The sequence below is a fragment of the Anser brachyrhynchus genome, assembly GCF_964034855.1.
Source record: "Anser brachyrhynchus genome assembly, chromosome: 2".
Taxonomy (NCBI): domain Eukaryota; kingdom Metazoa; phylum Chordata; class Aves; order Anseriformes; family Anatidae; genus Anser; species Anser brachyrhynchus.
The window spans coordinates 34,456,921-34,479,770 of NC_137695.1; the positions used below are offsets into that span (position 1 = coordinate 34,456,921).

Here is a 22,850-nt window from a genome sequence, read left to right on the forward strand (position 1 = left end):
AAACACTTTCTATTTCCTGATGCAAAGACCTGAATTGCTATTATCAGCAGTAATAGTGCATTAGGTACAAGGCAAAAAATCTTGAATTTGTGAAGAAACAAACCTTCTCAGAAAAAAGAATTGCCATTGGACTTTTGAGTATCTGCTCAATTAAAAGTCCTTTAAATTTTCACATCTACCGAAGACTCTACTTTTACTGAATTACAATTTTCCCTACTAATAAAGCCTTTATTAACTTTCCATAAAGTGCCAGGTAGTTGGAGAACTGTACAAATTAAGATTTTAGAAGCATCTTCTCAAGCCAGAATATTTGCATTTCAGCACTGGCTTTCTATTTCAATTCAAAGTTTCACTAACAGGAAAATCTTCAATACCTCGTCCCTGGAATTATCCCAACAATCCTTTTGAGCAGAATTTTCACAGCCTTGGCAGCCGTGCTACAAACGTACAATGACAAACCTGGTGACAGGTAGTAGTAGTAATAAATCAAAGAACACGTGAAAGCATCAATAGGGAGACTCATCAGATTAACTTGCATGTTGATATCCACTCTGAAGACCAGGCAAGCTTGACTTGGTATTTTGGAATGACTCAGAATGACTTTTCTTTGCTGCTCTGGAGGGCAAGTGACACGTTTTCTCTGTTGTACAACACATTGATTTGTTTTACAACATTGATTTCTCAATCACCATAGTCTCTAAAAATGTACCTGTAACAGGAAGTGTCTTACCCTCTGCCCACTACTGGCATCATCTCAAACTTTGGAGAGGTTCCTTATTCTGGGTCTTTCCAGAACAGGAATTAAGGACTCAGTGCAGTTTTAAAATACACAAAGGTATGTTGGATGGTAGGAAGTGAGACAATACAATTACCAGGACACAGCTAGCACTAGCTCAGCATGTTCTGATCTCACCTAGACACTTCAAAAGAAGTGCAGTCATGGCGTATAAACCATTCCTTACACAGGTACAGAGCAAACCTGCCCCTTTCCACACCAGAATTTCTTAGGAATTGGCAGATTGTTGTTTTAAATGATTTTAAATATATGTATTTATACAGTGGACGTACATTTGCTGAAGTGATGGCAAAAAAGCAAGAAGCCATATGACATAAGCAATTACATAAAAGGAATGCAAACCTATCTAACATTGGTCTCTTGGCTTACAAAAGACAAGTATCTGATAGCTATAGATTCACACTCAAATTATATTGAAACACAAAAATAATTCAGTCTCAAACATCTTTTCAATTCCTTAATTTATTTCTTAATTCCATACACAGATCCTGAAGCCCCTGAGTATGATCCATAAGCTTAGTTATGATCAGCAGGTTGCAAAACTTACAAATTGTTTCCATAGTATTATGTCATTGCTAAGAACACATCTCAATAAAATCAGAAGGAAAACATTTTCATAAAGGCTCTTCATGTAGTTCACATAGTTAGAATTAACTATTTCACATAGCTAGAACACAATTAACCAGCATGCAATACTTTACTTTGCTGGCATTCTGTGAAACACTTTGTGTGAGCAAGACCTGATATACTCACTTCACTCTGTGGCTCCTGAATTACTTTGTAAAGAGATGAAATCAGAGCAGTCTTGTCTTTCAAGTTTGTCGCATAGCTGGATATGGATGCCTCTGGCAAGGTCTGGAGAAAAAAAAAAAGTGTATTATAACTACTAGAAAAAAGCAATTTTTATCATTAAGATGTAACAGCTATGTCAACAATTTTCCATTACAAGTTACTATTCATCAGAGTTTACTGTAAACTAGAATTTGTTTCATAAGGAAATCCAAACAACAGAAAACATCATTTTTTCATGACAGCAAAGTTGCCAGAAGACACCACATTTTTTCATTTTGAAGACAGTTTCATTGAGAAACTAATGACATTGGAATGGAAATAGATAAAAAATGAGAGTTTCAGAAGTGCAATCTCATTGAAAATACATAATATACTGATGAAGCCAGGAAAAAAAAACACAATTCACTTCCCACTCTTTTTGCTAGTGTCAGTGACAACACATGCCGACTATGAAATTTAAATACTGTGAAACTTTGCAGTTTGCAGACCCACACTTTATGACAGTACACAGACAGTGAATATTGTTACAGGATACATTACTACCTGAAAGAACACAAATTCAGGTTGGTATGAATAGCTCTTCTTTAACATGAGCAGGATTTCTGGTAGTAGAGATTCCAAGTCTGATCTCTTTAACAACCTTTTAGAAGCTGTACATTTAAACTTACTATTCATAGCTCTTACTGTACTACTTGTCTGCAGTCTTTCAAAGGAGATCGTACTCCATTATACTGATAGGAAAGCAAAAAGTGATTCCTAGATTCCTAGCAGACCAGGAAAAAATGGTCATGTAAGTCCCAGCCCATACTCAAATCAACCAGACCACAATGCATGCCTCGTCCCAAACACTACAAATATCAGAAGGAGAAAGAAAGAATGGAACAGAAGGCCAGTATCAAAGTTTGGAAAGAAATCCAGCAGGCTACCAGAATTTTCACAAACGACCACGAACAGAATTTCTGGGGTTTAGGTTTTTTGTGCATAACTTTCAACTTCTGTTACACAAAATCTTTCAGTTATTCACTAACAAGATTGAACAGAATGCTGAGGGCTCACAGGACATTTCAACAATAGCTTGATGTAACCAAAAAGTTACCGAGACAAACACTAACAGAGAAATAAGGTTGGTCTATAATCTACATGGATCCATAACAAAGGTACAGTGCATTTTCCCCTACAGTTACACAACATACTTTGTGTCCTCAGTATCGGTATCTTATTGATATTCGTATAACACTTGAATCTTCCAGTCAAGGTGTTTCAAGAACAGTTTGGTCATGACCACAAGGGTTTAAGTACGCTAGGGGTTATAATCTTAAGCTTTTATTTCTATGAATGAAGTTTTCAAAGGTATTCAATCAACACACTAAACTTTTTGGCTGTTGGCAGGACAGTGTCCTAACATCAAGGCTGAGAGTACACCTTAATAAAACAGAGCTGTATGACTCGTCCTCTTTTAAAGGTTGGGGCCATTGAATGTGCCCAAAAAAATCTATCACATTTCAAGACAGAAAATAGTGAATCAGAACGGAGTCACAGAGATGGTGTTTTAATTTGCAACATTTCTTCAAACCACATAAGCAACATTTACAAGCTGATATCAAGTTTCTTCTAAAGTAACAGGAGATTGTGGCTTCATAACAACAGAAAATAGAGAAGCTCTGGCTTCCTTAGAGCCAGCTTATCTATCTGCTGTTGCAGTTACCAGATAGCGGCCCAATCACGTTATGCATGAGGAAGTAGTAAAACGACAGTTCCTTACTTCAGAGTTGTCTTTACTGTTGCTAGAGCAAAAACTCTATAAATAATCAACAATTATATAAATAAATAAATGAAAACACTCGTGTACCCAAGTGTTTTTCCCATGGCAAGTGGAAGGCAGAGATGACCAGTGATGCCTGCTCTCTGCGTTGAGATATTCTCTTCCATAGCTTTTGCCCCACTTAGAGCCGGACCTGATCTAACATAATGACAGTGCGACAGCAGAGGAATGCAACCTGCAAGGAACAGACCTGGACATCCGATTGTGAACAAGTTCTTTGACTGGAAAAAATTACAGTGATCAAAACTACAGGATATAACAGAAGTTCAACAAGTTCAACAGGTGAACAGCAACTATCACAGTGTTGATTTTTTAATGATAAAGTTTAAAGAAGGCATTCCAGAGACAACGGGTGTTAATTACTCCATACAATCCATAAAAAGGTAAACCATACAGGAAAAAATGGAAAGACTTGAGATTTGGGGTACACCTTCATAGCTTGCAGTTCTTAATTTTTTGCCACAGCTCACGATTACTTTCACTGCTCTGTATCAGGAAGTATGTAACCCCAAAAAGGACAAGGGAAAAAAAAATCTTTCCAACAGACGTTTGTATACATCAGATTACCTCAGCAAAATCCAAGGTTAGTGGGTGTCTTTATTTTCTACAGCAATCAGGCACTGGTGCATACTGCTCCAGCAGCAGTTCAAAGACTCGTGGCTAAATATCTTACAGTGTATTACCTTGAACTCCGATAACCACTCCTCCACAATCCCAGTATCCACAGCTAACATCTTCCAGCATCTGTTCCAAAACCTTCAGCCTGAAAGAGCAAGCAAACAGTTTGTAAAAACTATGCAGTTGCTGCACTAAACAGATGATGAAAATTAAGTTCCTGGGAATATTTAAAGCATCGTACCATGCTTTTACTCATTAACATTTCACATGCTGACATTATTTTGAACTTTCATTCTACCTCACTTGCGCAAGCTGCTGAAAGCATTAAGCATGGGAGCCTTCGCATACAGCAGTTTAATAAATTCCAAATATGTATTGCGTGGGAAGCTCAGTAAGTCAAAGATTTGCAGAACTGGCATTTTGAAAACAGAAAATATTACCTTCTCATTTCTATTTATTTTTCAGCTTACAGAACTCAAGAGAAAACTGTACAAACTCACTGAAGAGAAATGACAATTTAGTTTTTTCCTTGACAACTGCTATTCCTAACCTGGAAAAGGACACTGAAAGACTGATGGAGACCTTTCAAGCCTCCCCCTCACCACAGCTGCAAGACAATGAGTCTGCAGCCTCAGCATGTAGCCTAAGATGGACTCCCCTCCCCAACTTCCCACACAGTCTCAGACAGAGCAAGATCAGTGGTACCGAGACAAACACAAAAGATGCAGAATGGCCTTGGAAACTCGTTTCTGATTTCCCTTAAGCTTTTAGAAAACATTTTAAAAACAGCTGTTCTTTGGAATGGCTTATTCTGAAACTAAGAACAACATCCCACTAAGATACAAAACTGTTAAAAGTTAAGAGCACGCCTAGGACATACTCCACAGCACATGAAAACTATTTACATTAACTTACAACTTTGTGGTCATGGATTTCAGACAACAAATACTCATCTGATGAAATAATTAACACTTACTTGAAATGTTCAGTCATGATACACGTTATCAAGCTCCCCTTCACTAGTTTAAAAATAGTCACAAAGTTCTGATACCCAAGTATGGGCTTCTTTGAGAAATGACAAGCAGGGAAAAGAGGGAAGTGAAGAATTGCCTCGTATAACACGGATGCAAATTTTTGCTCTGAAATCCAGATTGCAGTGGAATTTTAGAAAGCGTAAATAAAAGGAAAAGAACCAGGCATGATAATAGTGGGAGCTCACTATAAGCCCTCCAAAGCAAGGGAAAAAATTACTTAAGAGAGGCTTTACTTAAAGAGAAAGCTACTGAAGTCTTTCAAGGTATAGTAAGTACATGATTTGCAGGAATAACTACACAGATATGCACTGCAAAAGCAATGAAACTGGACAGGCTGTCTGGCAACTTCTTGCATCGTGTTCATAAAAAATAATAGCATAGGCAGACAGAGATTTTCCTTTTAAGAGAAAATAGGCTTCAAGTTCTCCCAAGACTTAAGGCAAGATTTCGTGTCCACTAGTTTCAAAGGCAAAGGTGTTCAGAAGGGCTGGCAGTTTGCTCAAGAAAGAATCATGAAAAACAAGCCCAGATTATGCCAAAGGAAAAGGAAAGGGCAGGGAAGGGGAGGGGATCAGACTATCAGCCTAATCATGAGTTGAAGTCAGGAGCTCGTAATGATCTGAAATTCAATAAAGAGGCACACTGAAAACCAGATCCATTTTAAATTACTGTGAAATACAAAATAGCTATGGTCTATATGGACATGCATTAGAAAGGTCAAAACGTAAACATGAAAACGCTAGGAACACACAATTCTTTTATCCCCTTGGTCAGAGGGAAAACTTTGCTGGAAGAAAATATACCAAAGGTTTGTTTCTGGTTTTGGAATTGGTCAGGTTTTATTTGTTTTTGTTTTTAAATGATGACCAAAAAAAGTCCATTGCAGTTAGATTACTGACATGGTTAGCATAAGCAAAGAAGAACTCACAGCATTACTGAGAAAGAATTTAGCCTGTTAAATAAATTATCTGGTCAGATGAAACCTAAAATCCTTGGGAATCCAGCTACTGAATTCTCCTCTTGCAACTCCAGAAAGATATGGAAGACTGTGCAAAAAGTAGAAGGACAGTGCTTTCCAGTAATGAAAGCGGAACGAGGGCTAAGGAAGTATAAAACACACAGGATTAGATTTAATTTCTGGAGAAAACAGCAGTGGTAGCTGTAAACACCTAGCAGCAGCAGGTCCATTAAAATGCCTCTCCTGGCAGGTGGAGGGCTGCAGCAGTTCCATTAGAAGGATGCCAGCAGCATCAAGGGAGGGAGACAACAACCCACAGTCAAGCCGGGAAGTGGCTGCAAAAGGTACGAGGTGAGGTGGGCGAGAGAGACTCAATCAACAAATACAGAGCTAACCAGGACCCTCAGCTCAAGTGCAAACAGCTAACTAAGGCAGTGCCTACAGGAAGGCGTGATGAAGCTCTCGTAGCTTTTCCAGGCAATCAGCATGACCGGGTGCCCCTCTGCAGAGCCCGGCTGCTAACACACACAGACACACACACCTTGCATGGGGACCGAGAGGGAGGAGGAATTAGAGGTCTGCATGCAGCTGGGTGGTCACAATCTCCCTGCGATCACGAAGATGTGACAGCACAGCTCGCACAACAGAGCCACTGTCACAGCTGGGCACAGGCTCTTTAGGAAGATCGGAGTGGGATGGTGAGGAGGGAAAGGCACCTTTGTTTGGGAGAACAGTAAGGACACGTGGAGCTCTGGCCTAGGATGAGCAATATGCCCGCTGAGTGCTTCGGGGTCACAGATAGGAGGGCAGGCCAACACAGATGGCATTGTGGCAGGCGTCTGCTACTCATTACCTGCTCAAATCAAAATAGATGAGACCTTGTTCATACAACTGAAGCAGCCTCATGTTTACAGGTCCCTGGCCCTCACAGGGATCTTCAACTACCCCACTGTCTCCTGAAATAGAAGCACAGCAGGGAACATGAAACCCAGGAGGTTTTTGGAGTCCATTGATGATAACGTCCTTAAAGGGGATACCGAGGAGCCAACAAGGGCAGGCACTCTGCTGAACCTCATACTTACAAACATGTTAAAACTGGGCAGCAATGTGAATGTCAGGAGCAGCTACAGCTGCACTGACCGTGACACAGGGCAACACAAGATCTCAAGAAATAGCAGAGTAAGAAGGGTTGAAACCCTGGACCTCCACAGACTTTGGCCTGTTCAGACAGCCATGCCTTGGAGTGAAGGCTCAGCCTCAACGGGACACAGCCGGCGTGCTGCGGCCAGTGCTGGGCCCCCGCCACAGCAGACACACGGGAGAGACTTCGGGAAAGGGCCACAAGGATGGTGGGCACACCAGAGCATCTCTTGTCCACACTGTATCAACAAAGAAATAGGAAACATTGTCACGAAGGAAACCCATCTAGCTAAATACCAGTTCTTTCTGACCAGCTCTGATGATCTCTAAAGGTATAATAATGAAGATACAGATTAGCAGCCTCTAGATGAATTAGCTTTTGTGTCAAACCCTGACGCAAAAGGGAGGCTTTCAAACAACACTGTGCTAACAAACACAAAGGCAGGTCCTTCTGCAAATACTGAAGCAACAAATTCATTTCCTACAAAATCACAAGATCTGCTAGCCCTACTTTCATTCCTATGAATGTGGACAAAGGCTTCTGCAATGTCTTATGCTTCAGTAGGATTGACAAGAGTAACCCTTACTAAGCTCCATTAATAGAATAAATGCTTGTGCTCGTATTGACTCCTGTATCAAGGAGTCCTGGATACCTCAGTTCACAGCTGACACCAAATTCATCAAACACTTGTATTATTATTTTTTTTCTACCTATTTCTGAAAATAACACTTGATAGATCAATAGATTAAAGACATCCAGAGAACACAGGATTTATTTGGCCACTAAAACAATACGAACATCCCTGGCTGGCACTATCCATTGGACCAAGAACAATACTTCAAGACTTAACGACTGTGTATTTGAAGGCAACTCTTTTGGCATACCAGGCAATGCTAAAACATGAATATTGAAATGAAAAGCTACAAAAAGCTGAATTAAAAGAAAAAGGAAACATTTTTGCTGATTGGGTCTTTGATTTTTTACATCATGGAAACATCCCATTGCGAGTTAAGGCAGTCGTGATCCATAAGAGATGCAGACTGCTCTTATTTTGCCTTCATGCATCACAAGAAAAACCATATACTCTTCTGAACACCTGGTTTAAACTTAAGCACATACACATCCACAGCAATAAACATGCAAGTGTCATAAATAAGAAATCTCATTTTGAAGACCATGTTTATGATTATCTGTAAGACTTTTCTCTGCGTTTAAGAAGCTTCAATTCCACCTATCAGGCGTGGGGGGGTTGTGTTAAAACAGGCAGATAACCTAATGTTTTGCTCAGGATTGCTGCATTTTTTGCTAGTTAGATTGATCATGCTGCACTGCAGCAATGTATGGACAGATCTGGCAAACCCTTCTTGAGACTGTTCTAAAAGAAGCATTAACAAATTTCTTTTAACGATGCAATTTTTTTCTGAAGCTTATGGAAAGTTTACAAAAAGAAATCAACTCTAAAACTGATTTTTAAAAAAAAGTGGGCCTAAATAGGGGCTAAGTTATAGGATCTGTTAACCTTCTATGCATCAAATTCCAAGAGGATTTAAAAAAATGTATGCCTTAATTATAGCTCTAGTTGAGTGGATTCAACTCCAACACAGAGGCCACTGTAAAGCACAAGATGCCCCAGTCGCCAAAGAATTAAAGCAACAAAAGTAGATACAGTAGATACAGTAGATACATGCTACTAAAAAAAAAAAAAGTAAAATTATATTGAGAACGATCTTTACAAATACCAAAGCTGTAATGAAAATTCAAACAATACAGCAAGCACTACACAGCATTTCCCCCCCAAACATCTTGCTTTAAGGAACATCAGCTTGTTATTCCCTTTGAATAGACCAGCTTTTTCCTTGGCCTCTTCCTTCAAGTCCCTGTATCAGATCTACAGAGTTTGAGAATTTCTTTAAAAATTAATAGTAATAAAATAGCTTTTGTCCATATAATCCTCACAAATCAAACTTTGACTAAAACTGACCAGCAGCTTTCAATGTCCCCATGCTCCTCACTCCAAAAGCCTAACAGGCAGAGCCATTTGGACGTTCTGATGGAAGATCGTTGCAGGAAACAGAGAGAAGTCTCAAAGATTCAAATGATCCCACAAAATTGTTTGTGACGGATTTCAGTCAGGTTGTCATCCATCTGTTGAACTTAATGGTAGACACATATATTATGTGTCTATGTCATACTAACGTTAGACATGTTCTTAGCTTACATCATGCATGAGGCAAAGCAACTTTAGGCAGCTCTCCTTGCACATCTTACCACGTTATTTCGCATTTATCACACGTGTAGGTACTGCAGCCCAGCTAGCACACAGCAAAGTTATCTGTGTATTTTAGCCTGTGAGTTAGAAGCACTTTGGAGAATTTTCCACAAGACTCTCACGTGGATTAGCAGCAAGGAATAGGATACATACTACATAATAATTAACAAACAAGCTTCCCTAGTAGAACATCTATTTAAAGTAAACATACATGAAATCATACAGCCCTTGCTAATCTCTAACATCAGAACCCAAAGGAACTCGAGCTCTAATATCAACAAGAAAAGAATCTAACTTACATTCCACTCAGTCTGCAATCCATTTTGATATGGCTTGAGGTAGGACTTTTCTGGATCTGTTCCCAAGTAATAAGCAGACTCTGAGAGCTGTAAATTGATCTTGCTCCATTCTAATACTATAATAAAACTCTCCATGTATCGGAGATGGCATTTTTTGCTTTGCTTCCGAATGAATAGTACATCTGGAATAAGATATCAAGCAAGTTTACCTGACAAAAGCAGAGAGTTTTTTCAGAGACTCCTACAAAGTGACTGTAGAGACAATCCTTTTTTCATTACAGCACAAACACACCAGGAACTTACCAAACTTTTAACAGAGGCAGGGAGAAAATGTTGCTATGCACCAAGCTGGTGGAGAACAAGCCAAGAGGAATGAAGTTATATTCTCTGGCAAACATACTAATGGGTACTGAAATGGCTTTCATTTTCCATGTCACTCAAGACCTTTTTAATCTCCCAGTATCAAATGATGGCCTTGAATCAAGTCACAGACAACACATGCACAGGCTGTTCTTAAAGAAAATTCTCACAATGGGTGGCTTTCCTATTCTTTAAAGCTACCCAACCTTGGTAGAATTTATCCACAGGATGTGTGTATCTGAATGAACTCTGGATTAAGTACAAGGAGGCTGGACTTGGACGAAGAATGAACTCTGGAGTTCTGCAGAACTGACCTTCTGGAGTCACTGTACTAGGCATTTGCTAGTGGAAAAAACAAAACCAGGAGCCAAAAACTGCTCAAGTCCCATCCTCTGGGAACTGCTGGAAGAAGAGGAAAAGCATATATTGTGCCCTTACTTAATATGAAAAGCATCTGTTTGGAAGTTTATGATATTTGCTAAGAAATATTTTTTCTTCATCTTCAGCTACACAGATCTAAGAGCGGAACATGAAGATTTTTAAGAACCAACAGCCAAATTTGGTTCCTAATTCCCTGAGGAGGAACAAAGTAAACTTGTGAGCATTCTGTTATGATGCACCAGGTCTGTAAGAGTCCAAGTCCCCGGTCCTTGTTGATTTTGTATTCTATGGTAGTTCCATTTTCAAAAGTAGGGAACAGCTAATTAGGACTCAACCTTTATTTTTTTTCTTCCCTCCTTTTAAACCCTTTGAAGTGGTACAATTAGCATTGGGAACTTTTTTAATCAGCTCTGTATCTCACATCAGGTTCACTTAAGGACTACAGTCAATACTTAAAATTCATGTTGCTGAACCCTCTTCTCTCCCAACTCTTTTCAGAGACAAAGACAAACCTTGGTAGGCCTCAGAAGAGGAAATGTAACTTGGGCTAGCGTGTTCTTGACTAAATTGTCAGCGAAGTGAATGTATTTTCCTGATGTTAATGCACGGCTTATTCTACTGATACAGTGCTTTATTCATTTATTATGGAATTTCAAATATTGTCAAGCTATCCTGTTCAAACAGATACCTGTTGTTGCAGTAATGGATAGCAAATTAAAGTCTGTCAAGAAAACAAACCAACGCTGCTCTGGGCTCCAAAAACCACTCTGGCAAGTTCCACAAACCACAAAGGCCAGGTGTGACTTCTTGACATTTTTCAAATTTACTCTAAGAGAAAGAAACAAAAACCCCATTGTGCTAAGCCTGAAAGTCACATGCTCTATTCAAATACACAATGCAAGCAATGCTCAAAGACTCCGTGTCAAATACTCTCTTATAATTGCTGCCTTCAGTGTAAAAGAAAAGCAACGTCAACTAGCTAGCTATAGTTGCACCAAGCATCACTGGCTCAGGCAAGTCCCTAAAACGACAAGAGAGCTGTTCAGCATCATCTAACAGGAGAACTAACAAGTGCCAGGGCTCAACACAAGCGGGAGGAGTTACCGAAAACAATGCAGAGGAAGCATGCATTGAGTCCCAAGTCAGAGTAGGTTAAGTCTACAGAACTGCAGAGAAAAAGAAGCCTGAATGCATTCATGGAAGAAACCGTGCACAGTCATTAAATGTAAGAGCACATCCTCTCATTCAGAAAGCCCAAGTCATAGGGTGATCCCCCAGAATACTCTTCCAGCTTTCCCTGTCACTACATGCCCTGTTTTCCTCTCTAACAACCTATTAACAGCTCTTGTTAGACAGAAACATCTCAAAAATTCTGGTCTGACTCCGTACGGTCCCAACCTCAGCTATCTTGTCTTCACAACTCCTGTGCTGAAGCTATACCAAGACAGCAGTTTTGAACACCCTTGTTTCCAGTGGTTTTCAAAGGTTACTGAACCTTCAGAACTGAAACTGCAGTCAATTTGAATTTCACGTTGCCAGGGCTGTTTTTTCAGTTTTGCTTCTATTTTTCTCCCCAGTCCATCAGCTCTAACCACCTTATTAGCAGGTTACGCATCAGATGAGAGCCAGAGGTCAATGAACTTGTCCACAACAGAGACTTGAGCAAGATTTCCTCATCTTGTGCATATACTCTTCTTGAATGGTTTACATCTGAGATATGACCAAGTTACAGATCTTTGGGCATCACATGGAAAAAATCCTCCTAAACAGTACTCATAATAGGTTCTTAAAAAAATCACATGGCTAATAATATTGAGACACAGACAATTCAGTTCTGGCAATAGTAGATAATGAAAAAAAATAGTTACACTGAAGTAAGAAAGTGTACATTAACTAAACTGCTCAGAAGCAACAAAAAGCTGCCTTAAATGCAGTTGTTTCTTGTGCTAGGGATACAGCACCATACAATACTGACACTTTGCAGCACAGAAACCTACACAGATTTATTTATTTTTTTTGTATCAAGCTAGAACTCACCCTTCTACAACCCTCAACTTCTGTAAACATGGAGAGGAAAAAAGCAACAGCTGAGCTCATAATGCCATTTACAGGGCTGATAAACAGTCGTATGGGCACACATGACCCAGAACATGTCTGCAGAAAGCCTTCTCAAATCTTGAGCAGAGGGTAGGGTCCCTATAAGCAAACGCTTTAGAAGATTTTAATTCTGACCTTTGGCTGCTGGCAGTTACATCTGCTCAACTTCAGATTAGCAAACAACAATTATAAACCACCTTTGTTCACAACCCACCTTGTACTTGCCCTTTACCAGGCAAAAGATAACTCTTTAAACACAACCAAACGACTCATGCCAGCCAAACGGTTTACCAAGATAGAGAAGTGAGATTTCATATTGATTTATTCCCAATTTATACAAGCTGTAGTAAGTCAGGTTTGTATTGTTAAAGCTGTACAAAAGCAACTCTAATAGTAGGGCGCCAAACCGGTGTAAAAAAAATGAAATAAAAAAGCTTAGAAGTTATTTTTTTTAATCACACTTCACCATTTCTTCCTTGCTGCCTTCTGCACAAAAGCACACCCTAAGTACAACGGCAGTACTGGCAACAACAGGGTCAGTCAAAACCAGCCACTGGAAACCAATTTGCCCTGGTCACATCCCATTCCCCAGCCTGCACAAGCCCTACTCTGTTTCAAGCTACTTCAGTTGCAGTATATCAAGTGTTAGCTTTTCTATCATCTGCAATATACCAAGAGTTACATCCATTATAGGAAAAATAAAGAGCTATTACTTTCAAAACAGCTGTTCTTAGCAGCTGAAATATACCTGCTTCCTCTTTTGTTCTGGTCCATGCGAACACTACTGTTTACATCTTATTAAATCTTTAAGAAAGAATAGATATAAACAGCATAGTCTTGGAGAAAATAAGAGATCTAGATGAAAAATCTTGTCGTAAACTATGTTTGCAGTTATTGTGGGTTAATAGAGTTAACAGTTGAACATACACAAAAATCAAAGTAATAACCATATATGCATCACAAGGAAAGACATTTTAACCTAAAGCAACGTTACAGGTAGACCAGCCAAAAGCTTAACCAAACATATCAGAAATAACAAACAGAAATGCACAAAAGGGAACAGCATACTGATACTACTAAAGTCACCCAATCCACACAGGTTTTCCAGGTTTTGCATTAGCCACAAAACCCCGCACTATTCAGATCAAGGTGTTTTCTTTATGCTCTAATAAGAAAGAACTAGAAAGCTTTAGATTTGTCTTTTTTTTTTTTTAAATGTATTAGCACACCTGTGTCTGGAGTCCTACTCCTGTGTCAGAAGTAGGAAACACCACAGGACAGGACACAGTGTTCTTACCACTTCTGTAACGAAATGCAGTGCTGCAGAAGTTACCAAGTTAGAAGAAGCATTCTCTACGCAGCTCCGAGCAAAATACAGTTACTGTCCTCATACACCCTCATTCCACTAAGCCCAATGCATACTACATCACGATGAAGTCAGGAAGTTTCCCTGAAACCCAGAAAACAAAATTTAAAACAGAGATATAGGATAAACTACGCAGAGAGAATAATTATGTTGCAGCTCTTGTTTCAGCGCCAATACAAGCCTTGAGTCAACAACCAACAGTCTCTCCAAGAGCAGAGAGCGTTATTTTGGTGGCAATGCCATGACCTCTAGTTACCTACTTTGCCTCCTCAAACTTCAGTGCTACTACAGCTTACCTTTACTAGTAGTTACTCGTTTAATCTAGCTGTTTGTGAAGTCTGCTTGCTGTAAGCTAATTTTAAAAACAAGTTTTCCTTCCTGTGAAAACGGCAAGTCATCTCAGAGGTCCTTCTGAACTGATCAAATAGAAAGGTGGCAGGTAATTCAGCAGTCGGAAATGCTGTCAATATAAATCACAACAGCTTCAGTATGACCTAAAAAGCATGCAGAGAATCGAGCAGTGGCTGCGCTTCACCTCCAAGCGTCAGCTGCCAAAGGCACAGTTCCAACACCTCTACCACAACGGCGTAGTTTTGGCTAGAGCAAGCAGAAAAGAGTTCATCCAACAAATAGTTTAGTAGTGACTCTTATCAGAAGGACAAAGCTCACAAATGGACAGGGGCTGGAGCAAGCTCTTCACCTTCCACTTTTAATACTCTACACCTTCTACTTTTCAGTAACAACGTGAAGAATGCAACACTTGGCCAAAACCTCTTCGCTCCACTGGCTGAGAGCAAGATTTTAGGAGGTTCTGCCTACTTCCAACCCTGTTCTTGGTATCTGCTCCTCATCTGTTTTGAAAGGCAGAGACGCCTGCTTACAAGCCAACAGAACCTAACTGTAGAAGACAGTACACAAGACCCATGACTAAGAAATTTTGTAGCAGCTCTTGGGACTTCTTTTCAACAAGATCCTCTTTCTGCCTCCACAACGTGCAGGGAGCTCCAAAAACTGAAAATCAGGTTGCAAAAGTTCCAGGTGCTTCAGAAGTGACTGTTTTATTTAGAAAAGAAATAGTTAAGTTGTAAATTCTATTTTTTGAAGTAATATTACTAGCATGAAAACCATTGAAAGAGAACTGCCTGCTCTGAAATCACACCCGCCTTTGCCAGCCAGTCATACGTGCCCAGCTGAAAGGTCCATCTGCAGCCTGAACTCCTGAAAGCGTGCACAAGCACCTACAAATAAGAACTATCCTTTCAAAGCAGGTCCACGCATAGCTGAGAAAGCTTAACACACTGTATTTGAAACAAGCATCAAACTATACTATCGGCATAAATCCTGGGATAGGTCAGCGATTTAGATGACCCAGAAACAGACTTCAAAAACTTACTACCCCTAAGAAGAGTTATTATGGTGTGTTTACCCAGGGCAGACCTGCAGTATAGTATACTAACATCAACACACACGCTCAAATGTGACTGCAATGAAAGGGTTTGATTCTTATTTTCACTCCAGAGCATTTATTTTATTTTAAACAACTGCTATGACACTTCCCACCACCCTGCTCTACCACTACAACAACATAAGCATTCCTGATAACTTAATGCATCCAAAATATTACCTCTAGCGTACCATTCTACCATTTCCCCAAAGACCATGAGAGAAAAGCATAAGCGTTACTATCTGCAATACAGCACACATTTTATAGCAAAAAGAGGCTTGTGGTGATCTACCGGTAACTGGTTCAGTAGCTTATTTTGTCATGAAGAAGCTATAGGAAGCTGCGTTTTCCAGAGGAGGGGCACATCAACACCGACAGTAATCTTAGGGCTTGGTTTGCTTTGAGTGGTTGAAGATCGCTCCCTGTTAAGCTGCAGAACAAAAATGATCCATCAATAAATGTACATAATACTACGTTAAATAGCTTCAGGAAAAGGCTCCTTTATCTCCACATGACAGTTTTCTCATTCTTCCTCATCTCTTCCCCACCAAGCTCTCCCACACAAGCCTGCTGTATCAGAAGACTGGACACGCTAATTTGAACGACATTTTCCAGCATCTAAATAGAGCTTTGTGTACTTTACACACTTTATGAACATCAGAAAAACATCATTTCTTTCCTGATTATTTTTTTTAATGTAACAGCAAGACCCACACTTCTGTCTTACTCAGAATTTGGTATGCTTAAGATTTTAAAAAATAACAATAACAGAGCACGCGTATAATTTCTCTTTTCCTATTTCCTTTATTTTCACGCTCATTAAAACTCGAGATGTCTTCTGCTCAAAACAGGCCTGAATTTCTAAGTCTAATTCTTTAAGATTTCCGCACCTAATATTTCTAGAACAAGTGATCGGTACTTCAATATTTGGTTACACGCTCTGAGCCCTAGTTTGGAGCACAGGCTTCAGGACTTCAAGTCTGACAATATTTCTGTAGCCTAACAATACAGTCGTCGAAATTTGTTTCTGTAATAACCTGAAGTCTATGGAGTTCAACCTGGAACCCGATTCAGTGCATTCTGCTTACGAGAGGCAACTGAAAAGTCATTTGAATTGCAGATGCAATTATGACAATACATGGAAATTGGTCATTGACTGCACATGTATTTGGGACACGGTGGACTCAAATGAACCAGAGCCGAGTGACAGCAGGACAGCTCAGGACAGCTTCACAGCCCTAGGAAGCACGTTACACTCATGAAAACTGCTGTGCCCGCAGTAAAGAGGAGCTGTAACAAACCAAGAGCAAAGCACGCTACCACGTGAGAGGAAACACCAAATAAAATCTCAGTGAATGGCCACTTTTCAAACACTATGACATTCTTCCAAGGGGAGAGAGAGATGTAATTGCACGATACAAAAGGATCATAATCCCGTCGTTAAAATCACCAGTCACATTTGAGGAACCTCTTGAAGGGTAAGTGTGGCAGCATTTAGTTCCTGGTGGTTTCAACACCCAGTCAACTTCCTATTCACGCTGTTCAGTCAGCTCCTCTGGTTGCTGTACGAGCAGGGGTTTCTTCTCCTCCCAACGTCAAGAATACCCACATCCTACAAAGCTACTAAATTTATACAGGACGTTCACTTCTCTGCACTGAAAACTGGTCATAAATGGGTGAGTTAAGCGAGTTAGCCCTTGCCACTGTTTCATGGGAACACGGCTGAACTAACAAGCATTCCTTGACCAGAATAGGACATTTTTAAGTACCACTAAAATGGGAACGCATCAAAGATTTCCACGACTTCCTTAAGGAACGAATGTATGCATTATGTATGGGAAATGCACAGTTTAGAGATCTTCTCTAGTTAGGCTAAGTTTCAGGTGAAAAAAATGTGTCAGGTTTTCCCATTACACGTACGGCTTGCCAGCATCAATAGTTTAGCATGAAACATCACCACACAAATAACCATTACATCCTAGTAAGACCTTCCGGGAACCACTGCTAATGCACATGCTTCAGAGACTCTTAAATTTTGATGCAAGACAAAAAGGATCATATTAAAAATACATACGCCAAAAAAAAAGTTACTTAGGCAGCAAAGAAATTCAAAGGAGCAGAGGCTGCATCATGTTAGAGAGCGGCTGAGTAGATTAGCAAGTGCTAGAAGAGTAGTTCTGCTACATTTGCAGAAATTACTGAAAAAGCAACACAACTTGAGCTCACGCCTTCAAGCTATCTTGACCAACTTCAAACAATTCTAGCTGAAAAGAGAATCCAGCTACTTCAAGCAGTATCATTAAGTACTTTGCAAAAGAGATGTTTCCTTTGTTGTGTTCCACAAAGTGACACGACAAATTTGATTGTCTCAAATACAGTGCTTCATGACAGCATAGCAATGCTGTGGTGAAAATACCTGCCACTTACAGTAATGATGCAAAATGCTGCTGAGAAAATGGGGGGAGCACAACTTTTTTTTTTTCCCTCCTCAGCTTTACAATGAAAAGTCAATCACATTTTCTCAAGAAAGAGAGGCACAGGTAAATACTATACAAGCACTCACAAAGCTGTGTGAGCAGATGTACAGAAGTACTGTCAAAAGCCCATCACCTGCTCCTCCGGCTGCTGCACTGGGAATTCAGTTCAAAGCAGGGGGGGAAAAAAAGGAAAAAAAAGCAAGAGCCTATTAGTCTTTCTAGACCTGATATATAGAGTCAATATAATTGGGAGTGTGAGACATGAAAGTGGAAAGACTACAGCTTATTACGCCTAAAAGCTGCAACTGAGTAAAAGTAGTAGCATGTTCCCAGCATGTGACATGAAACCTGTAAGTATTTTAGCACAGCCTCGAGAACAGCAATAAGAAAGGAATTATCTTAACTGAGCAGACAGTCACTGGCTCAGCCAGATGTGCTACTAACCGCAAACTGTAGGAGAATATTCAGAGTCTCACTGCCAAAATGTAAAGTTACTGGAAGGCACATTAAATTGTTGCTTTAGTACCAAACCCCTTCTACCATCGCCCCCCCGTGCTTTCAAAAAGCTTCCCTTCATTAGCCCAACGCAAAGTGTTGGAAGTCACAGCCTGATTTTGCAACCTACTTCACCTCTGGAAGAATACCACAGAAATTCATTCAGCCAGCAAGCACTAAGGAAAAATCTTACCATGGAAAAAAGTTTCCATTTTTTTGCCTGAAGATCCTATAGAGACAGAGACCATACAGCACATCCAGCATGCTTACAGGATAGGCTGCTTGAAAACATTCAACCATCCTAATGTTAAGAGACGGTAGATGGCAATAAAAACTATTAAATGAAGATTCTGAATATTTATTAGGCCAACTTACAACTTTTACTGATATTTGAGTCATTTCCTTCGACACAGCAAATACAATAGGATTAAAAAAATTAAAAGTACAAAAAAATTGTATTTAGAAACGAGAATAGATTCCAGTACTTGAAAACAAACCACAATGATATAGCACAGCCTTGTCCATCAACCAGGCATTCATGAAGACCTTTTATTATCCCACATTAGCTTGTGTACAATACTCAGACTGCTAGACAGCTTAATTATTGAGCATTAGACTTAATTCTCTACCTCCAATCAAAAATCTTCCCACAAGAATCTATTTCATTTTGCAAAGGCTGCATATTCAGAGCATAACAGGCTTCCTCCCCCCGTTTCTAAAAGGAAAAAAGAAAAAGGACTGCAATAAAATATCGTAATAGTAGTGTTTAGTATTAACAAAAATATTAAGGCTGTATGCACTGTTCATCAGGTTGGAGTTAGCACCTTGCTGAAGCATAAATATTTATCCAGTGCAAACAGCGGGAGCCCTTAGGAGACAGCAAGGCTTAAAGCACTGAAGTGCAGTAATTAGCATCCAGCGCGGCTTCGGAGCATGCTATGCTATTTTTAATTAAAGGTTAGCTTCAAAATAGAAAAAAGTAACAAAATGCTAATGGTATCTTAACTCTTACCTAAGAGAGCCGTCTGTAACAGCTCTCTAAGCCACCCCATACACACAAAGCTTCTGGCACTAAATTTAGAGTACGAGTGCTTATTCCAGTCAGGATGGAGAGCAAACACTCGGTGACTCGTGCACCAGCAATAGGCGTGTTTAGCTGTTCAGCCAGTTCTGCTTTTACCTACATCTCTTTGTTGTGCTTTGTTTGCTACAGAGCATTTCTTATCATCGGGGGCTAGAGACAGAAGAATGCAAACATACATCTGCTTTGGAGAGATAGCCTGTTTCCAATCTTCCTCTCAGCAATCAGATGATATGTGACCGACTCTCCTGCAATGTTGATCATTTAAAAAGGAGTAAAAAATGTTTTCATGCATGCTCTCATTTTTCATGGCACTCTCCATACACAAGAGTGATGATTACTGAGCACGGTCCAAATTCCACGTGCTTTATTGATTCCAAATCTAATAAATAACGCTCCTGATAACAACTGTTTATCAAGCACACATTAAATTTGTGCACCATTTGGAATTTACAACCAGGCCTTAAAAACCAAGCCCTTAATGCATCACCCTGAAATAACCGCAGCAATTTCTGCCAGCGGGATGACAAGGACGGGTCACGTCCCAAGCGCTGCAGCGTTCGCGGGGGCTGCAAGCCACGTTACGTTCATTCACTAGCTCCCCAGTTGTTACCAAAGCATGCAAGTTCACGTGGGGATGCGGCTAAAGAAGTCACCATAAGTAAGGCGCCTGATGAGAGTAAGCCAGCACTCTATTTTTATTCTGCTGGTCTCAAACCTGATCCTAATTAGGACAAAGGCTTCACAGCAGTTTCACCAGGAGGACTAAAACACTGAATATCCTGCATTATTTTAGATGAGCAGTACGTTAAAAGCTTGGCTCTTTCAGCTGGCTTTTAATCTAAACCAGAAGTATTTGAGTTTGCAAGCTAGCAAAGTTCCAACACCGATTTGACAGAACCCTAACCACTTACAGTCAGAGCAGATGCAGAAGCAAGACCCTCAGCCTCACAGAACTAAGAAATCATTTTAATGGTGTGCAGAACTTGAGCGCCCTGGAAGCTTTAAGCAGGGCCTTGCAGCCCTGGCACAATTTAAAAACATTTTTCATACTTGAGTACATTTTTTTCTTCAACTACACTGGCCTGACACAGATTCCAGTCTTCATCCTGACACCACTTTGTTACTGCCTTCCAAGATTATCTCAAGAAGCATTACAAATATATTAATCCAATTTAAGTACCTAATTAACTGATGATAGTAAAACAATGTTTTAATTCCAACACATTCTTCACTCTCAAACGTGCATTTAATACTCCCCATTTCAATTCTGGCAGCTGAAGGCAGCGAGTGGCCAAAAGGGCCGCTCTTTCATAAAAGAAAGAAAATACAGATTTAAAGAAAAGATATGATGCCTACAATTTTACTTGGTGGGTTTGGGGTGCTGGGTTTTTTTGTGTGTGTGGTTGAGCTGTTGTTTTATTTTAAATACTTCCATGATTAAACAGAACAGCATCAGCAAATCAAAAGCTATAGTTCTGTCAGACAGCAAACTATCAGATTCCAGTACAACGACAAGAACTTCCCAATCCATCCTACCATAACCAAACCAATACGCTGAGCAATAAGTTTTAAGCACATTGTATTTTCACAACACCACATAAGTCTAGGAGGTTACACACTGCCACTCCAGCGATCAAGCTATTACGCATCAGTATTTGCACAGTCTTCAATTTGGGAGGGTTTGCGTGCGTTTTTGTTTGTTCTGTATTTTTGTTGTTTTTAAGCGTAGGAGATTTGGGCTCTAGTTCTCCTAACTTCGAAGGAGACAGAGCATACACACACAGCGCAGGTCATATCATCAGGCTTCTCATTTCCTACATAGTGTGACAGGATCTCCTGTTTAAACTTCACGCCTATTACTCTGGCAGACCGACTGCTTGATAACTGTTAATATCTTCAGTAACACACAAGTGCGGCGACTCATGTGCATAACCCCCATCCATGCTAACAAAAGTACCTGCACAAATCCAACGGCAGACTTCAGCATAAGCTTGCACCCGATCTTGCATTTGCTAGACAGGAAGCACGCCAGGTTGTGCGAAGAGGGCATTTACCTAAATGAGGGCTTGGTAATGAACCTGGTGATCCAACTAACGGAGATAAGTCTAAACTGTTCCCAGTGGAGGCTCTGCATGTTTGCAGAGCAGCCAGGTGATCTCTGCAAGAGTACAAGACCCACTGCGTTTGAATATTATCATCACCATAAACATTTAAGGCTCATTCAAATGCCATTTCCAAGCCTCAAACATAAAAAGCACTCCGCAGGCTCTTAGTCCCAAAGGAAAGCCTGGGAACTGCTACTTTTCTCTTACAAATCACGCAGATTTCTCAAACTTCCACAGAACCTGAAACAAAGCAGCGTCAAGCTGGGCCATAAAATGCATATTTATTTTCTAATCAAAATAGCCAGACAGTAGTCAACATTTAAAAACTAATGATAGTGAGATAAATCTCCAGAACGAACAAGGTGGTTTTCACGTTGCACATACTGAAGTAAGTCACAGATCAGAGAGAACCTACCTACCTTGAGGTAGGATTTAACGAAAGGGCATTTCTTGACATGAACGTGTTTCCTTGTGTGCGATAACGTACTAAGAAATAGATTAACTCCGTGACTTACTGCTAGGCTAGTCATAACATTTGCATCAGTAAGTGGGCTCAGAGCTTAGGGCCAGCCCCATTGTGCTAAGTAAAATACAGATGACACATACCATTTACAGGGCCTAGCCTTGCAATATCTTTCGCACATTCTTGTTTGCAATACAAGTCTTTACAAATTAAAATCCAAGTGACTTAACCATCCAGCTATGCCTGTGAACATGTCTACCATGAACTTTCCCAAGTGAAAGAGAACCCTCCCATTCATGTAGCTATTGCAGAAGTTTGAGATGATTCTGCCCATGAAAGCCTTCTTCCTTTTAAGAAGCATTCTGAGTAAACTTAACTTGTCCCCTGAAACAGCTCACCATTGAAAGGAAGTGAAATGCTAAAATTAATAAATCATCCGCAGCAACACGAACTTCCTCAAAATTGTCACCCCTCTGTTAAAAGCCCTGTTAAAAGCACCCTGTCTCACACAAAGGTTATCACAGAGAAGAAGAAGCTGAGTTTTGCATTTCAAAAGTAGTATTTTCATGTCGTCTCCTTACTCTGGAGGAAAAAACGTATCCAAGCACAATGCCAGATGGATTCAGCTCAACTTTAACGTTTGTTACTATTACCTCAAGTATTTCACTGATGAAAGTGAAATAGACTGGAAGTTAATTTCACCACGCTTTCCAAGGATACTGACTTTTCACAACTTAAAAAGAACTTGTTGGAAGGTGGAGATGACAACAAAAGCATGGCACTGTCACAGAGGAAGGCATGCTGTGAAAGGCACAAGCTTCTGAAAAGATGCTTTGTAGCACCTAGCTG

General features: G+C 40.1%; 1 protein-coding gene across 8 annotated transcripts in view; it reads right to left on the reverse strand.

The window, feature by feature from the left end:
* Window positions 1–22,850, reverse strand: part of HYCC1 (hyccin PI4KA lipid kinase complex subunit 1) — a 45,370-nt gene that overhangs the window by 21,317 nt on the left and 1,203 nt on the right. For 5 of the 8 annotated variants that reach the window (XM_080582656.1, XM_080582658.1, XM_080582657.1 and 2 more), the window contains exons 2-3: window positions 4,094–4,173; window positions 1,550–1,651 (exon numbers count right to left, since the gene is read on the reverse strand). In XM_080582656.1, the coding sequence (XP_080438782.1) occupies window positions 1,550–1,651; window positions 4,094–4,144 (153 nt within the window). In that variant the 5' untranslated portion in view covers window positions 4,145–4,173. Of the gene's footprint in view, window positions 1–1,549; window positions 1,652–4,093; window positions 4,174–5,500; window positions 9,689–9,729; window positions 15,634–22,850 lie in introns of those variants that run through there. The other 3 variants (XM_080582662.1, XM_080582660.1, XM_080582659.1) reach the window with 3 other exon arrangements.